Here is a 27,196-nt window from a genome sequence, read left to right as displayed (position 1 = left end):
GCAGAAACAAAAATCTCTGCCAGAACAAGTCTAAATCTGGTCCATCATGTTCTAAGTGTGTTCTAAGTCTTGGAGGTGTACAAAAATGGATTCTCTTGTATCAAAGCATCACTAGTCTGCCACAGTTGAGGCTGTTAGTTTTAACATAGTTACTGAGAAGCAGCCACAACTACTGTTGTACTTAGTGACAAACGTGATTATGAGTAGAACTTACGAACCACATACGTAGGTTGCTAGATGCAGTACTACAGGGTATGGTTTGCTTTCTGGGCTGTGAGTGCACATTGTCAGCTCATGTCCAGTTTTTCATCCACCAGAAAAACAAGTAAAGATGCATCAGATAGGTCAGTTATATGTTTCTAAGTCCTAAATTGTAAAAGATGAAGCTTGTTTCCTTGAATTACAACAGTGGATGAAAAATTTAATATGTTTTTTACTTTTTATTTGCTTGTGGTCTTTTAAGTTTTTGACGCATTTGCAACACTTCTGGTTTCTTTTGAAGCCTTTGGGGGAAAAAAAAGGTATTTTTGTAGATGACAGCTGTGAGTCTCAAGCAGAATTTATTTCTGTCAGAAGCTGGGATTTAAGTCCCACCTCACTACCCCCTGCCCCCAACCAGTAACAACAACAAAACAAGAACAGAAAAATCTGTTCCTTGAGCTTCAAGATAGAAACTTGTGTTATGACTTTTAAAATATTAAATAAAAAACAAACCCCAAACCACAACCCCTATCAGCCATGCCACTGAAACAAAATCTAAAGCACTTTTGCAACAAAATCAGCTTAGCGAAAATGTTCTTAAAGATAAGAATGGAGACATTGCAATGTATTATTTGAGGTGTCTGTCAGATTTTTATTTATTTCCCCCCTGCCCCCCCCCCCGAAAAGTGTTACTTTTACTTGCTCCCTTGCCATTTCCATCTCAATAGTCATATATTGAAAAATGTAATGTGAAGGTGTTTTCTGGTTCTCTTTTTCCTTTTCTTTTTACTACACTTAAACCAGGATTTAATCCATGTTTTCACTCTAATGCTAGTGAAGAAAATTAGTATTTTCTTGTATAAATGAAACTTGCAATTCGTTTAGTAAAATCTGAATTATTTTTAATTTGGTAATTTCAAGCATCTATTCTCCAATTCTGGTGTTAAAAGGCTACAAAGGATTAGAGAATACAGTAAGTCTGTATTCTCTAATGCAAGGTGTCATTTAGTTTGGAATCACTGCAAAACTACTGTGTGGGCTGGTTAAGATAATCTACAAAATTTATGTCCCTATGGCTTAATATAATGAAAAAACATTTAAAAAGAAAATGGGTTTGATTGTTTACTTTGCAGCATCTATCCCACTTTGCTATTGCTTTCTGATGTCTTTGTTAATTCATTTGTTCATGATAATCATTGAATATAATTTCTCTACTATTTGAAAATTTGATTTGGATTTATGCACTGAATTTCTGTGCTAAAACTGTCAGCCTTGGGGTCATGAATACTCAGTTTATTAGATTTAAAGCTGCAAAATTGCTACATCTAGAGCAGTTTTAAGTTTACTGAGCTGTAAAGTTAATGAATATAAACAATTTTATATAATACTAATATAATTTTAAGTTAATAAGAATAATTAAAAAGATTATGAGATTAAGAAAACATTTACTATTACATGAAAGCAGGGCTGTAAAAGAGTAGCCAACATTTGTATAGTCTTAAGTGACTGTGTGCTTAATAAGATGCAAATAATAAGAGAATTAAGATCTGGACATTTATTAACACAGTGCTACTTAATGTCAGAACGGATTCAAAGTGTAACTATACAGAATTCTATCACTAGCTATATTTTTTTCCATTTGAAATAACTGCTAAAAGAAATGATTTCAAAGGGTTATTAAGGTTTTGCATTTTTCATTTCGTTTAAATTACTGTTACAGACAGCCAGCTTTAGATGTAATTGTGCTAAACATGAAAGTAGTATCAAGTGCAATGATGTTTTGTTGTTTAGGTTTTTTTTCCTTCCTTTTATTTTTAGATGTAAAGTTTCAGAATATCAAAGAATATCAAAAAAGTCTGGTGCCATGCATTTAAGTCCCCTAATTCCTGCAGTTACATGTCTTCTGGTACAGACTTTGTGACTATCCAGGATTCATATTTCTATAAATTTAGTATGCTGTGTAGGCAGTGAATAGAGAAAGAAAATAAGAAAAATTGTCAGATAAGAATACAATTGGAAATGAACATCATAAACCACAGTAATTTAGGATAATTATCTATGTTCCAACCTTAACATGGATAAAATCCTTTGGATTTTGATTAGTGCTGAACAAAGAGTGAAAGAATTACCTCTGAACAGAGTAAGACTCTGTACTTAGATGTAGTTCAAACATCTTAGGGCAAGATACTGTGTTTTGGTAAACCATCAAGTGTAAAGAACAGTAAGATAAAACAGAAATGTTGTTACTCACTGTGGGATTGATTATTTCCGATGTTTTTCGTTGTCACATTTATTGAGTAAAGTCTGTGTATAGTTCAGGTTTATCTGTTTGAGTACTGTGAACTTGTTGGTGCCTTTCTGTATAGCTCAGTAATTTTTTTTTTCTGTTGAAGGTATGTTTTGTTGAATTCAGTTCTTTCTGTTGAATCTCCTTTGCTTGCTTCTGACCTTTATTTATGTTGATTTTGCTTCATTTTTCATTTACCATGCTGTTCAGTTTTTGGATGCCAGGAGAACAAAGGTTTGTTGACTATTTGCAGTCACTTTATTTTTCAAAAATCAGTATTGCTTAATGTATTTTTTTGTTTGCTTGTTGGCGATACAGTAATCCTGTTTGCTAAACATGTTCATAGCTTTAGTTGCCAAAAGAAAAAACTAAAACCAACCAGCCCCAACTGAGCTCCTCCCCAAAGCCCCTTTAATTATAGTGAGTGCTTTGATTGACTTTGTGAACAACAGTACCGAGCACCTTGAATGGCTGAATTACCTTTAGTCTATGAAGTAGTTTAGAAAATATAGAATACTGAGTCTTTCAGCTTTGTAGGTACATATTGACAAATGGATGTGTAACAGCCTATTGTTTGGGTTTGTTGGTTTGCCTTTGTTTGCTATTTATTTTGTCTGTAGCTGCCATTATTTTGTGTGTGTGTTGTCTTGTTTTTTCTAGAAGCACTTGAAAGATACCATTACAGATAGTCACATGCATTTGCTATTCTGTAAGGTCATTTGATATACTTTTGTCATTGATTCTAATGAATTTTTCTAACAGCGTACAAGTTTAGTCAAAGACTAATTCTACATTCAGATCCTAAACTGATTTTTTTTCCCCATTTCATTTCTTTGTTGCAGCATCTGCAAATGACAATCCAGGCACTTCAAGATGAGCTTAGAACCCAGAGAGACCTTAACCATCTTCTCCAGCAGGAAAGTGGAAACCGAGGAGCTGAGCATTTTACCATTGAGCTCACTGAGGAGAATTTTCGAAGACTTCAAGCGGAACATGATAGACAAGCTAAAGAGCTATTCCTGTTGAGAAAAACACTAGAAGAAATGGAGCTTAGGATTGAAACACAAAAGCAAACACTAAATGCAAGAGATGAATCAATAAAGAAGCTTCTGGAAATGTTGCAAAGTAAAGGTTTGCCATCTAAAGGAATGGAAGATGATAATGAGAGAACTCGAAGGATGGCAGAGGCTGAATCTCAGGTTAATCATTTAGAAGTGATTTTAGATCAGAAGGAAAAAGAAAACATGCATCTTAGAGAGGTAAGGAAAAAAATTTATTTGTTTAAAAGATACCGTCAAAGTACTTGCTGCAGTTTTAGAAATATACTTTAGAGTGTTTAAATGTTTTTCTTTTTCTGCTCTTTTTTTATTCATAAAATTCTAAATACACAACAGGAGTGTATGACGTGAAAACAAGCATAAGAAATTATGGAAGAAAAGTAATTGCATTTGGTGCTTATCTCTGACAATGTTGCTTTGTTAGTTTCTGTATTATTTGTATTTTGACAAATCGGTGTTTGGCAAATGAAGAATAGAACTACTGAAGAGGCAAGTAACACCTTCTGCTATAAACTAAATAGTCATGAGTGCATGCTACTATGTTTGATTTTATAGCACTTGTGTTTGAGTGTTTTGAAATGTTTTACCTTTCATATAAAAAGGCTTCTGTCTATATGTATTTCTAATGTATTTCTAATGCATTCGTGGTACTCCAACTTCTTAAGTAAATATATCACATAGTGTTACCTCAAGAAAACACTGGGGTGATGGTTGTGCTCTACTTTGAGAGGTCCTGAATTTAATCCCAAGCCCACCTGCACCAGCTGCCCACATCACTTGTGAATGCATTTTTGGGACTGGATCTGGGATGGTTGAATTAACACAACTGGGAGAATCTGGCCTCTTGTCAAGCCCATCTGCCCCTCTACCGTCCCAGCAGACCATCAACATTATCCTGTGACTGGTGTCAGACGAACAAGACAATGTAAATCTTCCTCAGAAAGACCTTGTTGCTTCTGCTAAGGAGGATAAAAATTGCAGGGAGATCATGTGCAAACTATGCACAGGGAAGTCAGAATAAATGGGTCTGTTCCCTTAGAAACTCAGCAACAGTGTAGTCTGATGGAACTTTCAGTCTAGTAAAAACACCAATTTGCCTGACAGATCAAAGCATGAGTATAATTAGTACAAGAGCATAGAAAACTATTACTTGTTTCTGTGTAACTCTAAACATAGGAATGTTAGAGATTAAGAACAGCTAGTTAGATCCACAGAATATTGTCAAAATATTTTCTTTGCTATGAACAAATTTTTATGTTTAGCTTATTGCTACTTTTAATGTTTTTCTGTGAAGAGCTGGATCTTGAATCTTTTCACAGGCAGAATTTCCATTAAAAAGTGGGGCCACCCATCAATGAAGCCTGAAAGGAGTTGCATAAGGAATTAATGATACTGCGTTTGCGATGAGGGAGGATAGAGGAAGAAGTTCTATAAACTAACAGACAAGTTTCTGGATTTAGAGCTGTTATTCTCAGAGTATTATTTACAGTCTGTTTCAAGGGTGGATGATTTGCTAGTTATTTTCTTTGTGATGTGATTGTTTGCTTTTCACCTGTTCCACCAGTGTCACTTAAGTTTCTGAATCCTAATATGAGTATGTATTGGACAGGCATAAATTTACAGTGAAAATTCGAAGAAGGGTTCTAATTAGCACATTAGTCAAGAGTAGTGAGAGAAACAGAACTAAATAGAGCTTGAAAAGTAGATAAAATGTCAGCTTCCAAGTCAAATCCCTAGGCATCCAATGCATTGATTAGTCCCAGGAATGCTGAAAGGAGATCATATTGCTACTTACAGACAGTGCATGTTTCTCCTGTATTTATACTGAATTAGTTGTATGTTTCAGAGTTCCCCTTGGGTTACCCTCAGGGGCCAGGAAAAAAATTTTCTTCCTCAGTTTACATGAGGACATAGAAGTTGCCTTCTGTCTGAAGGTACTGCAAGTATAAAATGGGGTTTACTGGAGTTTCTGCTTATGACTTGCTGATATGCCTTGGTAACTGGTCGAGGTTTAAAAATTCACTATGTTTGCTATCTGGAATCTGACCTGTCAGATTGGCAGGAACTGTCTACTGATTTGGAGATTTTGGCTGACGATTTCCTCGCTATTTTAAAAATTCAAGGCCTTGGGTGAAGCCTGTCTCTCCAGCTCTCTTCCTGTTGCACATGGTGTTTATGGGTTTTGATTATTTATTTATTTTCCTGCACATTTGAAGTGTTTTCTAGGGAGCTTGGAAGTATCATGTGTAGGATGTATGAACTCTTTAGAAATTAAATTTTTAGTAGATGCCTGGAAAAACAAGATTCCTGCTTGTTTTTCCAGGAATCTGGACTTGATTGTTCAAGTGGGACTCTTGGAAAATTATCTGAGATTCAAATTTTGTCTTTTGCTGTCTTGTTATGGGAAGTTGCCTGCATGTTATTGGATATTCTGTAGAGTTTTATCTATTTGTTAAAAGTCCAAATGGATCAATTTTTGATCTCTATGTGTAGCTTGATACGCCCTTACTGTTCTGCAGTGCTCATTTGAATTGCTGTCACCACATATAGTCTTCATCCTGAACAATACAATTTTCCAGCTTGATAAAACAGGAGCCTGTGTTGAATCTTCTGCAGTAGTCTCCTCTGTGGATTGACAATTTCTTTTAACTAGTGTTCTAAAGTTCCCATTCAAACTGTGTAAATGACACTGTGGTCTTCCTGGATTTTTTTATTTTCCCCTGCAAATGCTTTAAAAGTAAACTGGAACTTGGATACGTTTTTAATTACCTCCATTCATGAATTATTTAATACTCAAATTGTGTTAATCTTTCTACATTTTTAACAAAAGATTTGTCATTTTAGAACTTGATATAAAATATTCTGCTTTCCGTATTTTGCAGGTTGGAGTACAGAGCTGATGTGTTGAGTATCTTTCTGAGAAACTGGTATATTGTCATGTGTAAACATACTGTTTGATCAAATCCTGAACGCTTGTTTCTGGTTTTTAATTAGTTTTGCTATTTGACTTTCTGCCACTGCACTTGAAACAAGTTAAGGAAGGTAAACTTCTTTGTAGCAGCAAATGAATTTATTCACAAACTGAGTTTGTTTTAGTGTGTCAATTTACCTTTGCAATGATAGATTCTGCTGTAGTCTCCAGTGGAGAGAATGCTATCTATGGAAAAAAGCTGAGCATGGTGGAAATGAGGTTGAATGTAGAAAAAATAACTGAAGACTACTGATTTTCTACAGCCCCAACACTACATAAAAAAGTACACATAGAATGACTTCTTGTAAGCTGTGTTGTTAGTATTTAATTTAAAGATGCTTTCAATCTGAAGTTTTTGCAGTTATTGAAATCTATGTTGTGTACCAGCCTGTAACCTTTTAAATTCTACCTGGAGAAAGGCCAAATCTTATGTATTTAGCTGAGCTTGTGAACACATTTTCCCCTAATGCAACCATATCTTCCTCCCTTATGCTCTTAATTTCCTAGTTCTTTAAAATAGTGCCAGTGCTGGAATCTGTCTCTCCTGTTCATTCACAGTCTTTTAGACCTCTCAACATGCTGGAATAGAAAACTAATGGATGAGAAGCAGAAGAAATTTAATTTTGTTATTAGTAGTCACTGGTGGGTGTAATTTTGGCCATAGCAGAGAATTAAGCTAACATGTTGTGAGAGAAACTGAAGCAACTGGTTGGGAAACACTGGGAATTAAGGATGCCTTCCTCTACACACTGATGTCTCTAATCACTGTCAATTCTCTCTCATTGACCTGCATCCCCTCCCAAGCACCAGTGATACTAGGGATTGAATAGTAAGGAATATGTATGTTCTTTGCTGTTCCAGAGCTGCTTTTGTGTAGGTATTAGTTTTTTCAGAGTTTATTTAACTAGGTAGAGAGAATTAGCTTTTGTTGTTGTCCTTCAGTCTCTACCCCTTTGTCAAATGCTTCTCATAATCATATTCTGCCTATGTCATGTAAGCGTGCATGTTACCAGAAACCAATATCCCTCAGTTCTGATTCGAAATAATTTGCTGAATATCTAAGAGTCATGAAAAAGTTCTCTTTCTTTTAAGCCATTGATGGTTTCTTCACCCTGTTTGCCCCTGTGAATAGCTGTAGCAGAATTTCATAATATAGCTGCCTTCAAAGACCTGGAATTTCTCCAGGCCTTAGAGTATATTTCTTAGGTACATGGAAGGGACATTCAAATAGCTAGTGTACCAGAGGCACAGGAATAACTCTGGAAAATAAAAACCCCATATTTTTAATTTGTTTTTATATATTTAGCAGATTTGGACTGACTTTGGTGTTTTAACTACCTGGGCCTCAAAGACTGTACCTTTCTGCAGTGTACAGTCTCCTGTATCTTTAAACTTTGTTTCACAGAGGCAAATTTCTCATGATTGGTTTACTCAAGGTCTTGGGAATGGCAAATTTGAGACTTATTATACAAGAGGAGGAGGACACTTCAGCTGAAGTAGTAATCCTGCTCTTTTACAGGAATAGCAAAGAATGTCAGTGTCAGTAAGGTTCATTAAAATATTAGGAAATAAGCTATGCAAAAAAAGGTATTAGATTTTCTTTCCATATATTAAGGAATTTAAAATCTAGGCAATAAGCTTTCACAAGGATATTTAGATTGCCAGATTTGTGATAGTTATAACAAAAGTTTCCTTAGTTGCTGATTCACAAAGCAAAAAAGAACAAATAAAACTCTGAATAGCAAAAAGTGCAAGCATGTGGTTTTGTTTCAGTTTTGGAGATGCAGCCTACTGAAGAGAGAATGCTGAGCTCTTTTCCATGGTTTCTGAGAACTTCAGCCCAGTTTATGTTCAGTTTTCCATCACTAAGTCTGAATCCTTTGTCTGAAGCTAACTTAACTCAAATAATTTTGTTAATGGTTTTCAAAGGTAGCCAAATTTTACTGATGTTTTCTGAGACACAATGATACAGCATTTGGTTTGGTAAGGACATAATGTAACCTGTGTGGAACAAGGTGGTCTTTGCAAATACACATGAGGAAAAGGACATTCTTGGGCTGAGTGGTCTCCCTGTAAGTTTGTTAATGGCTGAAAACCTGTCTTGAAGCCATAATGTCATACCATGGCATTCTTCATGTTCAGAATGAAATATCATGAAGATTACTAAATATACATTCCTGTCAGAAAACATGAGATGCCTGCTTTAAAGTTCTTAAATTGGTTATCACATGTCTCTTCTAGAATTTTAAATAAACATTTGTTTCTCTATAACTTTGGGAGAACTGTAGGTAATATGGGGATTTTATCATGTGGAAATCTAGCACAGATGTTTGGTATTACTTTTTTTAAACATAGTGACCACACATTATTTACCCTAAGTACCATTAAGTATTTTTTTATTATTGCTATTAAAAACTTGCCTTAGGCAGTCCCACTAAATCTCTAGTGAAGTCAAATGTTAAAATTCCAGCAAGTATTTTATTATATATACATACATGTATATTACACATGCCCTCTCTGTATAACATATATTTCCACTAAAACAGAATCTTAGATCATATAGGATTTTATATACACATTTTTAACTCTTATCTTGCATGTATTCTTAAAATAATGTTGTTGCACATGGTTTAAAGCTGAAGCTTTTTTTACATTTAGTAGAAAGAAGAACAACACAGCTTCTTTGTTATAATTTAAAGTGTACTTCTAAACTTTCAAGGTTTTTTTTTTAAAACTTTGCTCTATCTTTGAACTCAGCTTGGTCAAATAGTGAAGGCTGCTGATAGGATTTGAACTGCCATCATGAATTAGTTATTGCATGTTTTTAAAGTTATTAATGGAGCAAAGTTCCTTCTTCCACTGTGAATAGAACAGATGCCTTGCAGACTTTTGGTGTTTACTGTAAATGTCTTACACTGGAGCCAGTAGTAATTTACTAAGGAAATGCTTTATCAACACCAAATGATTCTTCCCTGAAGTTAGTTATATAGATTAGCAACCATTCTAGACTGAACCTCTTTATTAGATTCATTAGTGCCTCTTTCCTTTTATTTCTCCTGGCTCAGCTCAAAATATTAATCTTATCAGTTGCTATAAAGACAATTACTTTCTATCAAAATATCAATAGTAATGTGTTTCTAAGGTGACCCCTTAAGAATACAGAAGGACTTTGCAATCTTGGCAGTCTCTCTAGACATGAGAAAGTAGGCAGAACCTGATTACGCTCTAGAGAACAGTTACTACTTCTAGCATAGCCCATTCAGATTTTGCTATGCCTCATGATATTCTTGCCAGGGTAGTTGGTTGCAATAGACTGTCAAACTGGCATGTCTCGGAGTCACAAGAAATACTTTAAGGAAAAATCAGATTGATGAGTAAACTGAGTTTTCTTCACCTTTCAGTATGTGGAGGTGATAAGTGTTGATCCTGACAGCATTCCTGGAAACTGCATCCTTTGGAAGGTAATCTGGGGTCTGTCTCGAATTGCTGTAAAACTACGGTTGTCCCCAGATGTGGAAATATTATCTTTGCAAGACTGCTTACCCAGTCACAGCTACAATTTTCAGGCTGCGTGTAAACATTTTAGAGACTAGCCAATAACGAAACAGAGAAAAATGATCAATTTTGGTTTCTATCATAGGATTTGTTTCCTTTCATCTTCTGTCTATTATCTTTAAAAGTCTCTGTTCACCTGTGTTACAGCTAGACAGAGAAACGGTGTTTCCTAATCACTTGATCTATTGAGGGAAAAGCTGTATTTTGACCTCTTTGGAATATCTTTCAAAAAAAAAAAAGAGGTAAACTGAGTGGTGTTATGTTGTTGACATAAAATACAATGAAAATAAATAAACTGGGGGAAAAGAAGCTTCATTGAATATAAAAAAACAAATACAGAAACTAAAACAAAGCACCAGATTATCTAGGATGTAGTTTAATTGTATACATAGGTCATAGTAAATAACGATTACCTCTTACATCTCACTGGCATCAGTCAACTCAAAAGGAAGGAAATAATTCAGAGAAGTCTTCCAGAACTTCAGCTCTCTAAATATGACAAAGATGTTGATCTGTCCTTTTCATCTGTGCTTCCGATAATGTTTGTGTCTCATGGTTTATTTTTAACAAATTGTCTCTAAGCATCTTTCGGAATGTAATACTCCTTTTCTGTAGATGAAGAAAATGAAGCTGAAGCTAAGTCAGCAAACTGACCAGGTCTTCTCAGAAAATGAGTAATGGAGCAGGGAAAGGATCTGCATGAGTTCCTTGTACATTCCCTCACTACTGTTATGCATTTCAGGCCACTATACAAATGGAACAGCAGTAGTTGAAAAAGGACTGTCTTTATTCAAATGTTTGAATTTAGAATAAAAGAATGTATTTTAACGTGTTAATGTGTTAAACAGGTTTTGTTTAAAACATGAGTTACTAGAAACTGCTGTAAGCAACTATGATCAAATCGCCAAAAGGAGGAGACAGCTGGAAAGGAAAAGACTTCGCGAAAAGGTAGTGCAGATACTTGTGTAAAGAGTAGAGTAAGAGGGTTTTTGGTTGTTAAAGATCAGCTGAGTGCATGGAATGGAAGAGTTACAATTAGATGTGAGATTCCTAGTACACAAGCATTGCTTCTTGCAAGCACCTTGTTTCAGGCCAGCCAGTCCTGAAGACTTTTATCAGATTGCCAGTTCTGCCTAGTGCAAAGCAGCCAGTATTTTGTGCCTTTTGAAAATTTGGGAAGATTAGTTAAATTCCAGGTGTGGACAAGAGTATATCCTTACATTTGATAGCTTTCTGTTGCATTGTAAGTGATTTCTTGAGAAGAGCTAGTATTCTGAAATGCCATTATTTTCTATTTTCATAGAATCATAGAATTCTTTAAGTTGGAAAATATTAAGATTGAATCCAACTGTGGACATAGCACTGGTCTTGTTAGGATCATGCTGGCCTATTATTTAGCAAAAGCAGGGAGAGAAAGGGTTTTTCAGGAGGAGGTCAAAGAATTAAGGCTTCAGTCAAGTGGGTTCTTACTCATGTGCTCAATTATTGTTCATACTTCTCAAACCAATAAACTTAATTAAACCACATCTCCCTAATCCTCTACGTACACTGAACACATGCAAAGGATGTGTCCCACTTTTGATAGCTCCTACTTGCACTTCATAGTGAGGTACAACTGACTGAATCTTCTGGGTTTTTTTCAGTTTCCTTTGGGGCATTGGCTGTTGGACAATATTTGAATCAGGATATAAGATATCATTAGTTAATGCTATGGTCTCTTATGGCAGATGCTGTATTCTTACTTAAAAACATTACAAAAAAATTAAGACCATACTACTAAGCAAGCATTAAAGGAACACTGATGTTGGGTGCATTTACTGCCATTTAAAATTACTGACCTTCAGCCAGTGGGCATAAGGAATTGGAAATGGCTTGTGAGGTGGACCTGAAACTGGAACCAGCTTTTTAATTCTAGATACTGTTTTATCAAACCCAAGAAGAAAAATGGGTCTGAAAAATTATCATCCATTTTAAATGAAAGGAACTGCTGAATTTTTTATCACTAGAGTGCTTTTCTACTGTACGAATGTTTCCAGAAGAATATTGGAAGGAGAGACTGGGAATCTGAATAATTGAAGTTATTTTTATAGTTTTTGTAAACTGTCATCTCTTTTACTTCCTGCATCCTGCATCATCTCACAAGAAAGCCATAGAACTCTAGAGGGAAATGAGTATTTTGTAAAATAGGTTGATTAACACTGTTGTTCTAAATCCTTTATACCTATATAGCTTCAAGGGTGAGGTAAGATTAGCAAACCCCATTTTGTCATTTTCAGGGCTAGTCTCCTAAATTCTGAAAAAACCCTGCTATTTCCACCACATCATGTGTTTTAGCTGGGACTTCTTTGTCTTAGGAATCAGGCAGACTTTTACCTGGACTAAAAAAACCAGTCACATAAGCTTGACTTCCAGGAAACTGCAACAGGCTCGCCTGCCAGAGACTAAATACACATGTGGATGTATGTGGCTGTCCACATATTTTTCCTTTGTGTGGACCAAAAGAAGAAAATGTGCTTAGTCATCTTTAAAAAAACCCTCCTCTCCAAGTCCCCTAAAAGGGAAATACAGCTTTTAATTTGCTAAACTTTTTCTTTATACAGGTCTTAAATTCTGCGTAGCGAGATGGGTTTTGCCTTTGTATATGCACGGCCTCTCTCGGTAATAAAAGTGGAAGTGTATTACAGGCAGTGGAACATGGCTGATAACATAAACTCTTCCTGAAGTGTCACCTGAAATTCAATTTGATGAGGGGAAAAATGTAATGTTAGATTAAACCATTTAATGAAACAGGAGTTCTGATTTAGTGAACAGGTGTAAATTTCTTGTTGAAACAGTCCAACCCCTTTCTTCAGAAACATATAGCCTTTGATGTAGTGGAATTGGAGTTTAGCTAGTCACTAATTAGCTTATAGATGTATTCGTTGGCTTATCTTGATTATAGGTCAATTTTTTTCTGTTGACAACTTGAGTCTGATAGTCCAACATGATTATAGAGCTCTCAATATATTTATTTGCAATTACTAAATTTGATAATATTCCATCTCAGTATAAAGATTAAGTTAAAATATTGATAAATAACCCCAGTGTGCTCTGAAAGATGTATCCACCAAGATTCTGGGTATCTTTGAAAGTACTGAGGACCAAACCCCGTTTGTGATGTTTAGCAAGTCAAATGAGGTCAATGGGATTAACTGAGTGATTTAAGGTGAATAGGATTACATTTGAAAGAATAAATGAATTCAGGCTTGGTAACAGCTTGTTGACACTGGCTGGAAGGTAGCTTTTCTGAGGATGGAGCTGACTTCTTCACCTGCTCGTCTTATCTCCACTTAGGAACATATATGTCATCCCTCATATGTAAAAGTATTTTGGTTGGTCTTCAGACTGTTTTCTTCTCACTGAACCGTAAAACTTTACAAAGCAAAACCACCCAGTCTTTTTAGAGTCATTTATGTATAATAAGTATATTTAGGATAGTTATTGGTTCTGTGGGTTCTTGTGGCTGTCATTTCAAGATTAAGGACAGTATTAATGCAGGCAGTTACATGAACTCAGGGGATTACTTAGTATTATGAGTATATGCAGGGTTTGGGCCTTTGCCTTTTCTTTCCACTTTCATACAAAAGAGTTGAGCAATATTTCTGCTGTTCTTTTAATAACACTTTATAGTTCTTGAAGGAAATGCATAGGAAATAAATAGAAATGATGTGTGATTCGGGGAAGTGTGAATCAGACACTTGTTTCCTCCTAATTTCTGAAAGAGGAGTGCCTATGCAATACCCTATTATAGTTTGTAATGATATGAAATTTTGGGGGAGTAGAAAAACAAAACTATAGTGTTTCCTACTCTGTAGACTGGGGAGGTATAAGGGACATATCTACTATGTTCTTTATTAATCTGCTTTTTACACTATTCCCTTGAATTTATTTATTTACTTATTTATTTTTTTAATACACACTTTGTATTCTGTCCTGGACGCTTGTGATACTGGAAGATTTTGTACGTTGTCCAAGTTGCACTGATATAATTCAGAAGAAAAAAAATAATTGACAGAGAAAAATGCTTAGTCAACTTACTGCTATATGTGGTGATTGCAAAGAAAAATTCTTAGTGGTATGTCACTGAGTTCTGGCTACTGTATTTCTCCATTAATGAAATTCTTATGCTGCCATTGCTCTGCTGTGATGGCAATCTAATTCCTATTTCGCTTCAAACAAACATTTCCTGTGGAAGTGTTCCAGGTGGGGTTAGTAAATGGTAGTTTTACTAAAGGGAGTATGTTTCACACTGTTGTCCTTAAAATCTGCATTTGCAGAATACATTAAAATGTCCTTAAAATCTACATTTGCAGAATGCATTATTATAATCTGTTAACAGATAATTAACAGCTATATGTATATTTCTTTAGTCACACTGCTTTAATTAGCTTTGGCTCCTGACATCTTCTATTTCCCTGAATATAAATTTATTTACAAAGATGTGGATCTCTGGGTTTAGATTTATAACGATGAATACAACTAATTAACTTCATTAATTGAAGTGGTGCTCTTCAGGTGCTGAACAAGGACTAGTACATTCTTTACTAGCTATCTAAAAGTATTTGGGCAAAAAGGTATTACTAAATTATGCCCCAGTTTGCCACATAACTTTTAATGACTTAATGACACTCAGATGATAATTTAAGATTAAAGCTTAATTGATACCAGGTTTCTCTTCAAGTGAAACTGCTTTATTGCAAATATATATAACCTGTAAGAATTAGTCTGTTCTGTAGGATCTCTTTTGGTAAGAAACAATCATTTGTTAATGAGATAATTCATTTCCTGTGGTAGTTATATGCAGAATAAGTCAAGTTGTGGTTCAGATAGTTTGGTTGTGGCTGTCTTTAAGTGTTACACTTGCTCCTTATTCACCTGTTGGTCACAATAGATCCTACTTACTGGGGAGCTGTAGTGCCATATTCAAAGAAATATGTTGTGTCAACAAAAAAAGAAAAGACGCATTGTTTCTGCCATGCTTCCAAAGCATGGTTCAGTTCTGTAAGTTCATAGATTTGGCTAATGTAGAAGAGATTTTAGTCATTTTTATTGTGTTAAATGAATAACAAATGGCATGTTATGTAACCAGTACATTTTAAACTTTCTATTAAAAATTACTATTGTTTTACTATTTTACTATTACTTGTGAAACTTTCTTTTCTAACAGGAGCTGTGCTATGAAAATTGGAGGCATGGAGAAACTTAGCGTATTCTATCTTGATATATCCTCTTGTCAAGGAGTAGATTAAGGAAGGAAAAAAAAAAAGCCACATGTAGAGTATATTTTTTTCTGATTGCTTGCTTTTTCAAGGTTCTTTCCTTTCTAGGTTACCAGTTGGTTTATACTCTGTTGTCACATAAGTACTCTCTATAGTTAGTGAGTTATGACTCACTTTTTCTGTTAGTTTCTGATTCTGCAATCATACCTGTCTTTCAAGGTGCTTGTGTAAACTATTGATCAGAATCTAATTGTGTAGTTTAAAAACTACATGAATGTGAGAAAGTATCTCCTGAATAGTTCTATTGTTGGCATTTTGAATTACAGTGGGAACATAATAGGCCTTCTTTCATTAAAACCTCAGTATGACTGTGCCCATGCTTGCATGAGTAGTCTCAATGAACGTTGTATAAAATTGCATAGCATAGGAAACAATATTAATCAAAGATCTAATCTATCTTCTCCTTATATCACAAACCAGTCTCTAAACATGGAGATTTGTAATCTGAACTGAGAAAAGTTAGTAGGGTACTTGATGATAAATGTGTATTTTCTCAATAGCCAGCACCATTCCCAAACACTTATCTATTTATATACACCTTGCCATGTTTCCTCTGGAATAGTCAGACTTCTGCAGATGTGTGTTTTCAGGGATATGCACATCTGCAGGTTTATGAAGGCACAGACTTTCAGGTATAAAAATTAATTCAGCGTTGGAGATCATAGACATTGAAATTACACTTGTCACTTCAGAATGTCCTGTGAGTACTAATCTGCAGCAAGAGTAGCCTGTTAAGAGATGAGAACCTTTATCATTCTACAGCTTCGAATATAATATCACCTCTTGAAAAAGGGGTGGGGTGGGGGCTGGGGAGGGAGAGAGAGAGGAGGAGGGAAGGAGGTGGCCTAAAGAATTCCTAAAAACAATTCCTAAAAAGCAGCTGGTATGTAACGGGATCAGTTCACATCCTTCATGTATTAATGTATTTCGGTCACTAGATGGCACCCTTGAACGACGATCGGCTTTCATTCTTGTTTTCACGGATTATCGCGCCTTATTTGTCATTGCTCATTTTGTAGTGATAGAATTAAGAGGACTATCTTCATTTGAAGTAGATGGAAAAACAGTTTCACAGACGTGGTATAGTAGTCTGTAAACTGAATGCAGTTTAGAATAGCTGCATCTAAAAATCTAAGAAAGTAAGGAGACAAAAAAGTATAGTACCGCTCTTGTAAGAAAGCAAAACCAGGAATTCAATCTGAAGGTGTTAGTGGAATTCGGGCTCAATGTGTTAGTCAAAGTTTGTAATTGACTTTAATTTACAAAAGTAAAAGTGCAAAATAAGATGTCATCTTCCTCTTTTTAATACATTGGAGTTTCACCATAATACATGCTCTCATACCCCAGCTAACAAAACACATCTCTACACTGAGACTATGTGATTGAGACCTGGAGGGTGGATGGTGGAGATTATCTCGAGTCATGCTGACACTCCCAACTGCATTTCAATATAGGCTTGGAGTACTTAGCTTACTCAGAGGGTTTTCTTGCCTATATAATGGCAGGGGAATATATAATCATACTGAAGAAACCATAGTTTCTGAAACAGAACATAGTTTGTGATGTATTTTGGATACTCTGACACGAAAGCCAATATATAGATATAGCCTTCAGGATGATATGCAATACTTCCTATAATTACTTCATTATCTAAAATGAAGTACCTGACATTAGGTGAGAAGGTTATTTAAATATAATAAAATTAAGTAGTAAGATGCAACAAGATTTTTAAAATTGAATTTTTTATTAACTGATAAGAATTGTAAATCTAAATCTATTAAAACTTAAATCTTTCGTTTGCATGAAATATTCATTGTTCTGTTATTATCTTTGTGTAATAGGTAATACTTAAACTATTGTGTTCCTTGAGAAGACACAGGTGGCATTCGTTCAAAACAGCAAAAATCAAGGAAAAAAAGTTCAAATGAAGGCTCTCTTATAGATCACACAACAGGCCTTTGTAATTTGGGGTTTGTTTTTTTTTTGATTTTAGAATTTATAATTACCCAAAATACATAAGACTTTAAAACAGCATGGAACTCTTAGCATAGAATATATGCAAGACATTAAAAGAATTTCATGATTAGATCCTGTATTAAGAAAAAAGGAACATATTGAACAACTAGCGACCATTGAGGGGAGAAGTGGGGACTCTGTGTGTGTGAAGAAGTAAAAGGGCAACTTAATCAGAATTTTGCTTGTACCCTTGCACCATCAAGATTTTTTTGTCTATTACACATCAAGAAAACTTTGGTGCTTCTAAACACATCTCTTCAGTCTTTAATATTTTCACTGCTTCACTTTGTATTTAGTACAGGGAGCCTCTATTCTGTAATGGGAGTAAAATTTACTATTAAATGTTTGGCAATTATAATTGAATCATTTTTTATAGTAAAATACAATCTAATTATTATGAGCTACACAAGTGTATTGGCAATTTGCAATAACGTATTAGAGGGACACTTATGGTTATTTTAAATGTTAGCAAGTTTTTAGAAAGATCTTGAGTTCAAGCAGCGCTGAATAGAGCTGCTGCATCTTGCAGCTGAAGGCACCTATGAGACACAGGGCACTCTTATGGCTCCAGCACTCCCTTATTCAAAATTACGGTGGTGAAGCTACCATCCGAAAGAGCAATGCTTTCAGTGGGAAACATCCCATTTTTCTACATCTTAAGACTTCTAGACCATGTCATTCTAGATGTATTAATCTGTCCTAAATATGAGTAACTCAACTACTCACATTTTCACAAGTGACTGTGGATGTGTCAGGCAGATGAGATCACCCAATATGCTGCCTGCTCATGGCTGCCTTTACTGTCATCTATAAACATCAAATTCGATGAAGAATTACAGTATCCTAGGGAATTGCCATACGAATAATTCCCTAGGTTGTAGCTTTCATTCTTCATGGGTTTTTTGGTTTTGTGTGGTTTTTGTTTTTGTTTGGTTTTGTTTTTTTTTTTTTCCCCTTGCATAGAAGATGCCTGTGAAGGTTTTTGTAGCTTGAACAAATAACAAATAACATAATGGTGAACAAATGTGGGTTGGAGATTCTTTTTTTGATTTTGTAGTACAGTTACACATACATGCCACAAACAACTTTTTCATTTCATGGGTTCTCTGAGGAGAGCTTTCTCACAAAGGAAGTGCAATCTATACTCTGTTTAAAAGTGTACCATCATAGCACAGGAGGAAAGATTTTTATTGCACATGCATTGTTATTCCCAACAAAAAGTTGGTCTGTTTCAGAGCACTGATGGACTGAACACCTGCATGTTTCAGAGTCAGAACAATCAGTTTGTTCTCAATTATTCCTGACTTACTTGGAGAGAGTCATTTTCAGCTCTCAACTTGAAAAAGGCATATTTTCACAGAGGAGAGCATCTGGCAGACAAAAGATTTTTCTGATGATAACAAATCTCAGAAACCATTATCAATATAATGTTACCCTTCTGCCTCTCAACAGTATTGTGAGTGTTTACAGAGGTCTTGGCAGTGCTTACATCCCATCTGCATTATTAAGACAGGATGATTGGCCAGAAAATAGGATATCTTACCAAGAGATTGGGAACAGATAAACATACTCCCTCTTGTGTGTGCTTTCTTATCTCAAATAACAAAAAAAAAAGAAGTTCATTTTAACACCAACTCGGATTAATTTATCAAAACAATAGAGGACTACAGGATGGTAAGACAGAGCTGCTGGATGGATTCCAGATCAGGGCTACTTTGATCATTTGTTTTCACTGAGACTTTTTTTCAGGAGGGTTTCTTGTCTCTGTCTCATGTAGTTGGAAGCCTGGTGCCACATGCAAGCGTGTTCTTTAATTTATTAGCCCTTTATTCTGGATGGCTTGCATTCCAGCAAAGCCTAAAAATACTGGTTTAAATATCCAGAAAACCTGGCTGATTTTGTGTCTAATAGAAAAATTTGCTTCCTCTGGAAGCAAATTATGAATACATTATTAGTAAGCTGAGTGTTCCCAGTGTGTTAATTTATGGTGGGTGAGCTTCATGGGAATTGTTAATTCAATTTAACATTGTGGAGTTTTAACCAATGTAAAATATTTGAGTATTTGCTACAATTTCTTCCTACTAGAATCATGGGGCTGTTTTGATAGTGATAAACTATAAATACGGGAAAGTGTAGGCTGTGTAATTACAAATGCTAGCAAGCAGTGTTTGGAACCCATATATATACATCGTCATGTTGTGATCTTTGTGAAATGCTTACCAGTTATTTAAAACATGCTGACAGTCTTAGCAGAAACTCTCCAGAGAAGAGAAGCAAAAGAACTAACTTGATATATTTAGTTTGCCTGTTGTGGGGGTTGTCCATCCATGGATTCATATACAAACAAGAATGTCAAAGAGTTCTTGGCTTTATGGCTGGTCAGATCTCTAAGGGGTGGTTTTCTGAGTCAGCGGTCAGGTTAAGCAGTACCTGCATTCCTACGGCTGCAATTGCTCTGGCCAAAGCAGTGTTTCAGCCAGCATCTCCTACATTGACATATCCTTTGGATTTCCACAGCTGTTTCACCTGGCTGTAGAGGCCATGTTCAGAAATCAGATTTCTTGTCTCTGCAGGACAGATCCATTTGACACCTGTCTTCTCATGCTTAGTAGCATGTTTTTTGGATAGATATTTTCTGTAGAAAAGTCAAATTTAGACAACTGTAAGAGCACAAAGGAATTTACAAACAATGCTTGTTATGTCAAACTGGAAAAGGTTTTGTATGTGACTTGAATAATTACATTTGCCACTGACAGCTAAATTATTTGACTGTATTCCCTCTGAGTAAAAATTATTTATTGTGAACTTGGAAGTCATTAGTGTTTCTGGCCCTTCAACACGCTGTCACACCTCTTAAGATTGCAGTGACTTGCAGTTAGATTTATGAAGGAGCTCAAGAATTCTTTTTCCACAAGAACAACTTTCCCGCCTTTTGCAGATCAGAGTTTAATATTCCAGCTCTAATATATTGATGTCCTTTGCCTCCCATCCTTTTTCCATTTCACTTCAAAAGTGGAATTACTGTAGTAATGGCAGTACCAGCTAGTATCAGGGTGAAACAGTTGAGACTTTTCTGTCCCACTTTTTCTCTACTGTATTTCATCATGAGGTGATCTTGATGAAGCCATACTCAGAACTTTTGCCCAAGATAGTTTTAGAATTCCACATTTAGTCAGGTTATATGCTAACCTGTATTCCTTCTGAGACATATTCAAATCATGAAGAAATTATATGGCACTTCTGAGTTATCAGAAGCGCCTTGATATTTAAAGGTTAAAGCCTTTCTTCCCTAAATTTTTAAGTCCTCTTGATAGGCTAAAAAATGTGACTCGCTCTGAATAAGGTTTTGCTATGAATTACGTAACTCTGGACGTATTCAGAACTTTTCTTTCCATAAGAGTTACATACTGCTTGGGATTCATTGTACAGGGAAACACAAGGACTAGCAGCTGAAAAAAAGGAAAGCTTATGAGCTCGTCCGTCCTCTGGATTTCTTCGAGATGTTTTTGCCTTTTCTGTATTCTAGTTCTTCCCCACCCCTTCCCAACCACCCTGACCCAGCCCCCCCCAACAATCCTTTCCCACTCTCATCTCTACTCAGAGTACAGAAAGACCAGCAGTAGGTCATGCCTTATTCTTCCATCTTTCATACTGTCGGTGTAGGTAGGGTGTATGTGAGGAATAAGGAGCAGCTGTTGTAACGCCGTTGCAGGTGTGTATGGCACATGAGTAACCCTGTGTGTCTGCCTGGCTGTCACACCTGTCTGACTTACCCAAACTACCATCCCAAATGCAATTACTTGGGAATGATGACTATGTAACTGTTTATACAAATACAAACAGTACCAATAAAATCACTGTACATGTAAGAGGGATTTGAATCTGTTTTTTCCAACTGAATTTCCTGGTTATAGGGTGATCAATAATTCCTTTTTACTTTCTTTCCTCTAGACCTGAAAAATTTTACTTTGTTTCAGAAATGCACCCATATATTTTTAGGGTTGACAGTTTCCATCCTCCAGCAAAGGAAATTAACTTGTTTCTATAACAGTGTTCAGCTTGTGAAAATAAAGAGCTTCCTTTTCTTACTGTCACTTAATATTTCTATACTTTCATATTTCTGTTACGCTAGTTTTAAATAAACACCATCAAATGAAATGCAAAATCTGCTACATATTAACTTTGTATATTTGTTGGGTATAATACTTTGTATAACATTTGTTTTTCTGGACACTTCATAGTTGCAAAGGTTGCTGTTATCCTTAAGCTGAAACTCAGCAATAGCTAATAGGATAGAGACTGTGACAGACAGGAGGTTATAAGTGAGAAATATTTTCACTAATAATTTTCAGTACTGTCAGAGATATGTTATTTTACAAGTCTCTGTTTAAAAAAAAAACTTTTTTAATATAAAATGACTGTTTATTGTGCAGCCCTTTTTATGTTTTTGGCTTATTTCCTATACTTCATCCATAGAAGAGGAATCTTGAGTCAAGCTTCAGAAATGTTGCTCTGAAGTGCAGCGGAAACCTGCTAATACACTGTGTCAGTCACATTAACTGCAGATTTTTAACTCACCTGTTATATGGAATGTAGACATATAGGTCTGGACATTTTCATTTTATGTACATTTATGTTTAGTTTTGGGAACCACCAGTAAGAACTTGCATAAATGTATCTATTTTAACTTTTAGTCTTTCTCAGAAGTTTATTTGCGTGGGTCTTCAAGTAATGCACTTTAAAATAAAGCAGCATCAGGGTTCCTTCATACTTCTCTACAGCAGGATATGCGTAGTTTTTAATCTGTGAAGTGACATTGTATTAATATGTGTAACTGCTTCAAATTTATGAAAATGAGTAATTTGATTATTCAAGTTGCTATAATCATTCTGTGGTGCTTTGTAATTTAGTTATTTTTAGAACTGTAGGAATGTAGAGCTTTTTCTCTATAGGATACTGATTTTCGTATTCAGAAATGAAATTAAAGATAGACTGTCTATATTTTGCTCGAATTTTGGGGTTTGCATGTCTTCAAAGCTCTAGATGTCTAAATTGTTCCTTCCAGCCTTCAAGATTTGAAGCTCTACACATAGTTATTCTTGGCGTAAAATGAAAATGCATGCAAAACCTGACACTATGAAGGATAGACAATACATATTTATAGCATGTTGAAACTGTGTATATTCTTTCATAGAATGTCTTGCAGCTGGGGTGATATACTTAAGAAAATATTTTTTCCAATGCTTTCTTGAGTGAACAATCTATCAAAACCTTGTTAGGAAAAGGAAGTATCTTTGAAAGTTTTCATTAAGTTCTTAGCTGTATTAAATCAATGGTATTAAAAGAATGGATTTATGCACTCTGGTACACAAGCAAAGTAATCCGTAATGGGTTTGTTTCACTGTGATGACAGAATTGCAAATTATTATCAACAGTGAAAAATATTAAGTATGAGACATTTTGTGTTTCTTTTTGCTAACAAGTTCCTGAAGGACCTAAGATTTTTAGGTCTTGACACACTTGAAGGCAGAGTCTCACCTAACCTGGAAAATGGCAAGATAAAAAAGGAGGAAATAGACCTGTAAAGAACAAAGCTCTTTGGGATTTTCAGAGACTGGCTTGCAGTCTCTTGAAAAGAAACTGAGTTAATGATTGACCTTGGGGAAGGAGTGAAAATAATGAGGTGTCATTAATTTTTCATAATTGCCAACACTATAGGTGTTAACTGGGAGCAATATATTGTTTTGACTTGAAAACACCCTTCAAAAACTGTTTTGGATGACATTATACCATAACAGGCAAGCAAAAAATTAGTGTGCTTACATATGAATCTATTAATCTTGTCTAATGCACTGAGAGATTAAGTCAAACTGTTATGTGGGGGTTTGTTTTTTTGTTTGTTTGTTTTTAATGAGTATGCTTTATGAGTTCTTAATGGAAGAAATTCTGTCCAGCATGTTTTAAGTGTTATGATAAAATAACACTGAAGGATACTTTTTAAACTCTGTTTTTGTAACACTTCGGCTGTAACAGTGCAGGCTATGATTTCATTTTTTTGTTTTAGTGGATAATCTGTTAATGTACTATTAATGATGAGAAAAAAGGATTGAAACAGGAAAGGCAAAAAGATCTGAAGGTAACTGAGAACTAAGTCTTGTATTGTACCTTAGAGAATGGCATGTGAAAAACACAAGCTCTCCACTGACTTCTAGGCTGTGTTGGTGTTAGCATAGTAGGGAAGAATAACAATAGTTTAGGTGAGCTAAATAGTTGTCTCTGAGGATGTTTTGGGGAAATTATGTTGTGGTTTTGGGGTCTTTTTTCTTCCAAGAGGAAGAAAATTTATATTTGTGCTTTCGCTCTTACGCTTATATTGTGCTAGATGTGAAAGGAATGTACAATTTGACAAGAGCTTTGAAGTGAAGGTATTCACTATGTAAAAGTTCCAAAGATTTTCTGTTATATTCATAATTTAATTAGAGGAATTTCCGGAGAATTACAGGATAGCTCGAGTTGGAAGGGACCCATAAGGATCATCAAGTCCAACTCCGTGCTCCTTGCAGAGCTGCCTAACCCTTAAGTCTTATTACTGAGTGTTGCTCAGATGCTCCTTTGAACTCTGACAGGCTTCGTCCTGTGACCACTTCCCTGGAGAGCCTCTCAGTGACCAGCCATCCTCAGTGAAGAACCATTCCCTGATGTGCAGTCTGAATGTCTTCTGGTGCAGCTTCATACCATTTCATGAATGTTCAGTTGGATTCTTAAGTCTAATATTTCATTCTAGAAACTACTTTGGTAGGGGAGTAGCTTTCTTTTTGTTTTCCTGTTTTGTTTGTTTGTTTGTTATTCTTTTTTCCTCTCTCTACTCTTTCTACTCAAAGCAGGCAGATTTAAAAGAATGTTTAGAAGAATTTTTTCCTGTATTACTAAAGTATTGTTAGAAGAGAACAGCCAAATACTCAAAAGAAATTATGAAGTATAAAACTTGGTTTTCTGTAAAACCTCCAGGGTTGTTTTTTGGGGTGTTTTGTTGGTTGTGTGGTGGTATTTTTTTTTTTGTGTGGGGTTTTTTTTTTTTTCCAGAACTTCTGTATCATTTGCTCTAGAATGTGTATTGAATGTTAAGTGGGATAAGAAAAGAAACAGTGACATTACAGGTTAAAGGGGTTGTGTGTGACTTCAGATACGATGTTTCTTACTGGCTCTGCTGCTGCATTTCTCCTTATTGCTGGTTCAGTTGTTTCAAGCAGAGCTTTTGCAAATGTCTGCTTATTTGTTTCTGATCCTAAGGATGCTATAAATGCTAAGTGTTTAGAATTGCAGATTGTCCTGGGTTCAGCTTAAACCATGACACAGATGAAGTAATTGGAAGTTGCAGATAACCTACTGGGGAGGAAAACAAAAAGTCAAATCAGTCAGTGAGTGGGGCATCTCACTTCGTATGGTGTGAACAGCCCAGAAGTAAGAATGCTGTTAAGTCGGGTCACTGAAACCCAAACATCATTAGTTTGGAATCTGGGATGGGTATTTTTCCACATAAAGAGTGGAGAATAAATCTGTAACTTTTCAGAATAAAATTTGAAACATAACAGTAATTTACACTTTGGTTAAATTACGCATCACAAAAATTTTAAGGGCCTGTTCCTTAACATAGGAGTTGGGTTTTATTTTGCTTTTCAGGGAGAGAAATACAAAGATCAAAAGTATAAAAGTTATGGTCTTTAATATATTTAAGACACATTGTGCTAGAGATAATGTGATGGTTTTACAGAACTATTTCTGTAGTCCATTAGGCTGTAGTATTGCCCTTTCATAAATCTTATTACTACAATACGTGGTTAAGTTCATGCACACCATAGTCAATAAACAAACATCCAGAGCATGTGGAAAGTTCATTTTCTAGAGGTTTTGAAAAAATCTAATTAGATGAGATAATGCAGTGTTACGGTAATGCAAAAGCTAAAGCATAAAATACATTCAGTTGTAATCTGAGCACTGCCCAGACTGCTTTCTGTTAAATGTTTTCTGTTGGAAATTACTTGCATTAAAAATGCAGCAGTGCTTTCTGATGAAGGAAAACCCTTTGAATGATGCTGTTCTTGTTACGATTTTACTTAACAAAGTCTTGAAAAAATCTAATTTCTTAATTTAGAATGTTCAAGACTCTTTGTTTTCATGTAATATTACCAGTGCAGTGGTCTGAGAAGTAGAAGAGAGATGTACTTATTCCAGATTTTGCTTGGCTTCTTTGAATAGGCTCTGCTGGTATTTCAGGGTATTTGGAACTTAATAGGTTATGATCCTTAATTTCTTTACAGTTGGTCTTGCAGGACACTGAGGAAAATTTGAGAAATTAACTTTAGAAAATGAAAACAGCACAAGATGTGTTCAGGGCCTGGATCTTTGAAGCTTGGTGAGCTTTATACATGTTCATGCGAAAGTACATTTATGGTTAGGTAATGTGCAAATCTCCTACCGTCTGCAAAATGGGACGAGGAAGAAGGGAGAGTTGTCTTTGTGATAGCTCAGTATACCACTGGATTTTAGTCCTCAAAGCTCTACTAAGATGGTAAATGCTTGTTATGTAGCAGCTCGGGATTTTCCAGAATTACTGGAGTGAGAAGTCCAGCTTTCTAACAGCATGACAGAACTTCTGCATTCATGGAAATGTCATATTTCCCAGAGGAATATTTGAAAGTTGGGTTTGCAATAATCTAATACGATTTTTGGTTTTGTGTGCTAGTGTTTTCCTAATGTTATAATAAATTCAGGTCCTAAGAAAATGAGAAAGTAATATTTATATAGGAAGGAATTTTTTTTCAGTGATGTTAAAAATTAAAGTGACTGCCCTTTATCCAAGCCTGAATCATTTCCACTTCATAACTTCGATGACTCTCTGGAAGACTGATACATGGAAGCTTCCAAAAAGTGAACAGCATTTCCACTTTCTTCTAAAATACAAAATAGGGTTACTGGCAGTGATGATGATATATTAAATAGCCTTGGAGCAAGAGATGAAGTTGAGTCACCTTGCTTGCTATAGAGACTTGCATCTTCTGTGTGTGTACTCCAGTGAATCTGGACTTTCTTCTCCTTAAAGAAGAGCTTTCAGCAGAAGAGATGTGATATACTATCCATCATCCTTGGGTGCTTTCAGAAGGGAAACATGTCTTTCAGTCTTAATGTAGGTAATCAGTATATGTGTATTTTAGTTGCTCAAGAACAGAAGGAGTAGGCAGAATACAGTCTGAACATCCTAGTTAAACTAAGTTTCAGAAGAGGAAGACAAAGAACATTCTTCAGTTCTTAATTTTGAGCAAGACACTTCATATCTTAGTGCTGGCAATATTAGAGGTACTTCTGAATACATGTAGAGAGGAAGTGATATCTGCAGTACCTTCCACTGTTGCAAGGAAGTTTTCATGTAAATATTTTGGTTCTAAGTACCTATATTTACAAGCAGGAAAAAGGTATTTATAAGTACCTATAAATTACAAGTAGACCTTGGGAAGTCTTACTTTATAAATATCTCACCTTCCAGCCATGAGAATGTTCAGATCATTTGGTTCAGATGTGAGTTTCTCCCACTCTGAAGGGTCATAGGGCTTTGAATAGTAGTAGAAGCCCATGAGGTTTTTTGTATAAGTTGTGTTATCTGGAAGATAATTTGTCTACTCTTTCCATTTATTGCAGCCGTGTGGGAGTTGTTCTTCCTCTGTTGTTTAGTCCTTACACTGGGGCAGTGTCCCTTCTCGCTCAAGCTTGAAAATTCTAGTCTACTGTCACCTCA

General features: G+C 35.5%; 1 protein-coding gene across 1 annotated transcript in view; it reads left to right on the top strand.

Annotated features, from left to right (window-relative positions):
- Nucleotides 1-3,330: 3,330 nt before the first annotated feature.
- The window catches only part of LOC104407129 (ERC protein 2), a gene marked incomplete at both ends in the record, with an annotated part of 56,171 nt that continues 32,305 nt past the window's right edge, over nt 3,331-27,196 (top strand). The window contains one exon of the mRNA XM_010016316.1: nt 3,331-3,747. Within this exon, the coding sequence (XP_010014618.1) occupies nt 3,331-3,747 (417 nt within the window). The remainder of the gene's footprint in view (nt 3,748-27,196) is intronic.

This window comes from Nestor notabilis, unplaced genomic scaffold (genome assembly GCF_000696875.1).
Source record: "Nestor notabilis isolate BGI_N333 unplaced genomic scaffold, ASM69687v1 scaffold5306, whole genome shotgun sequence".
Taxonomy (NCBI): domain Eukaryota; kingdom Metazoa; phylum Chordata; class Aves; order Psittaciformes; family Psittacidae; genus Nestor; species Nestor notabilis.
This window is presented reverse-complemented; position numbering and strand designations above follow the sequence as displayed.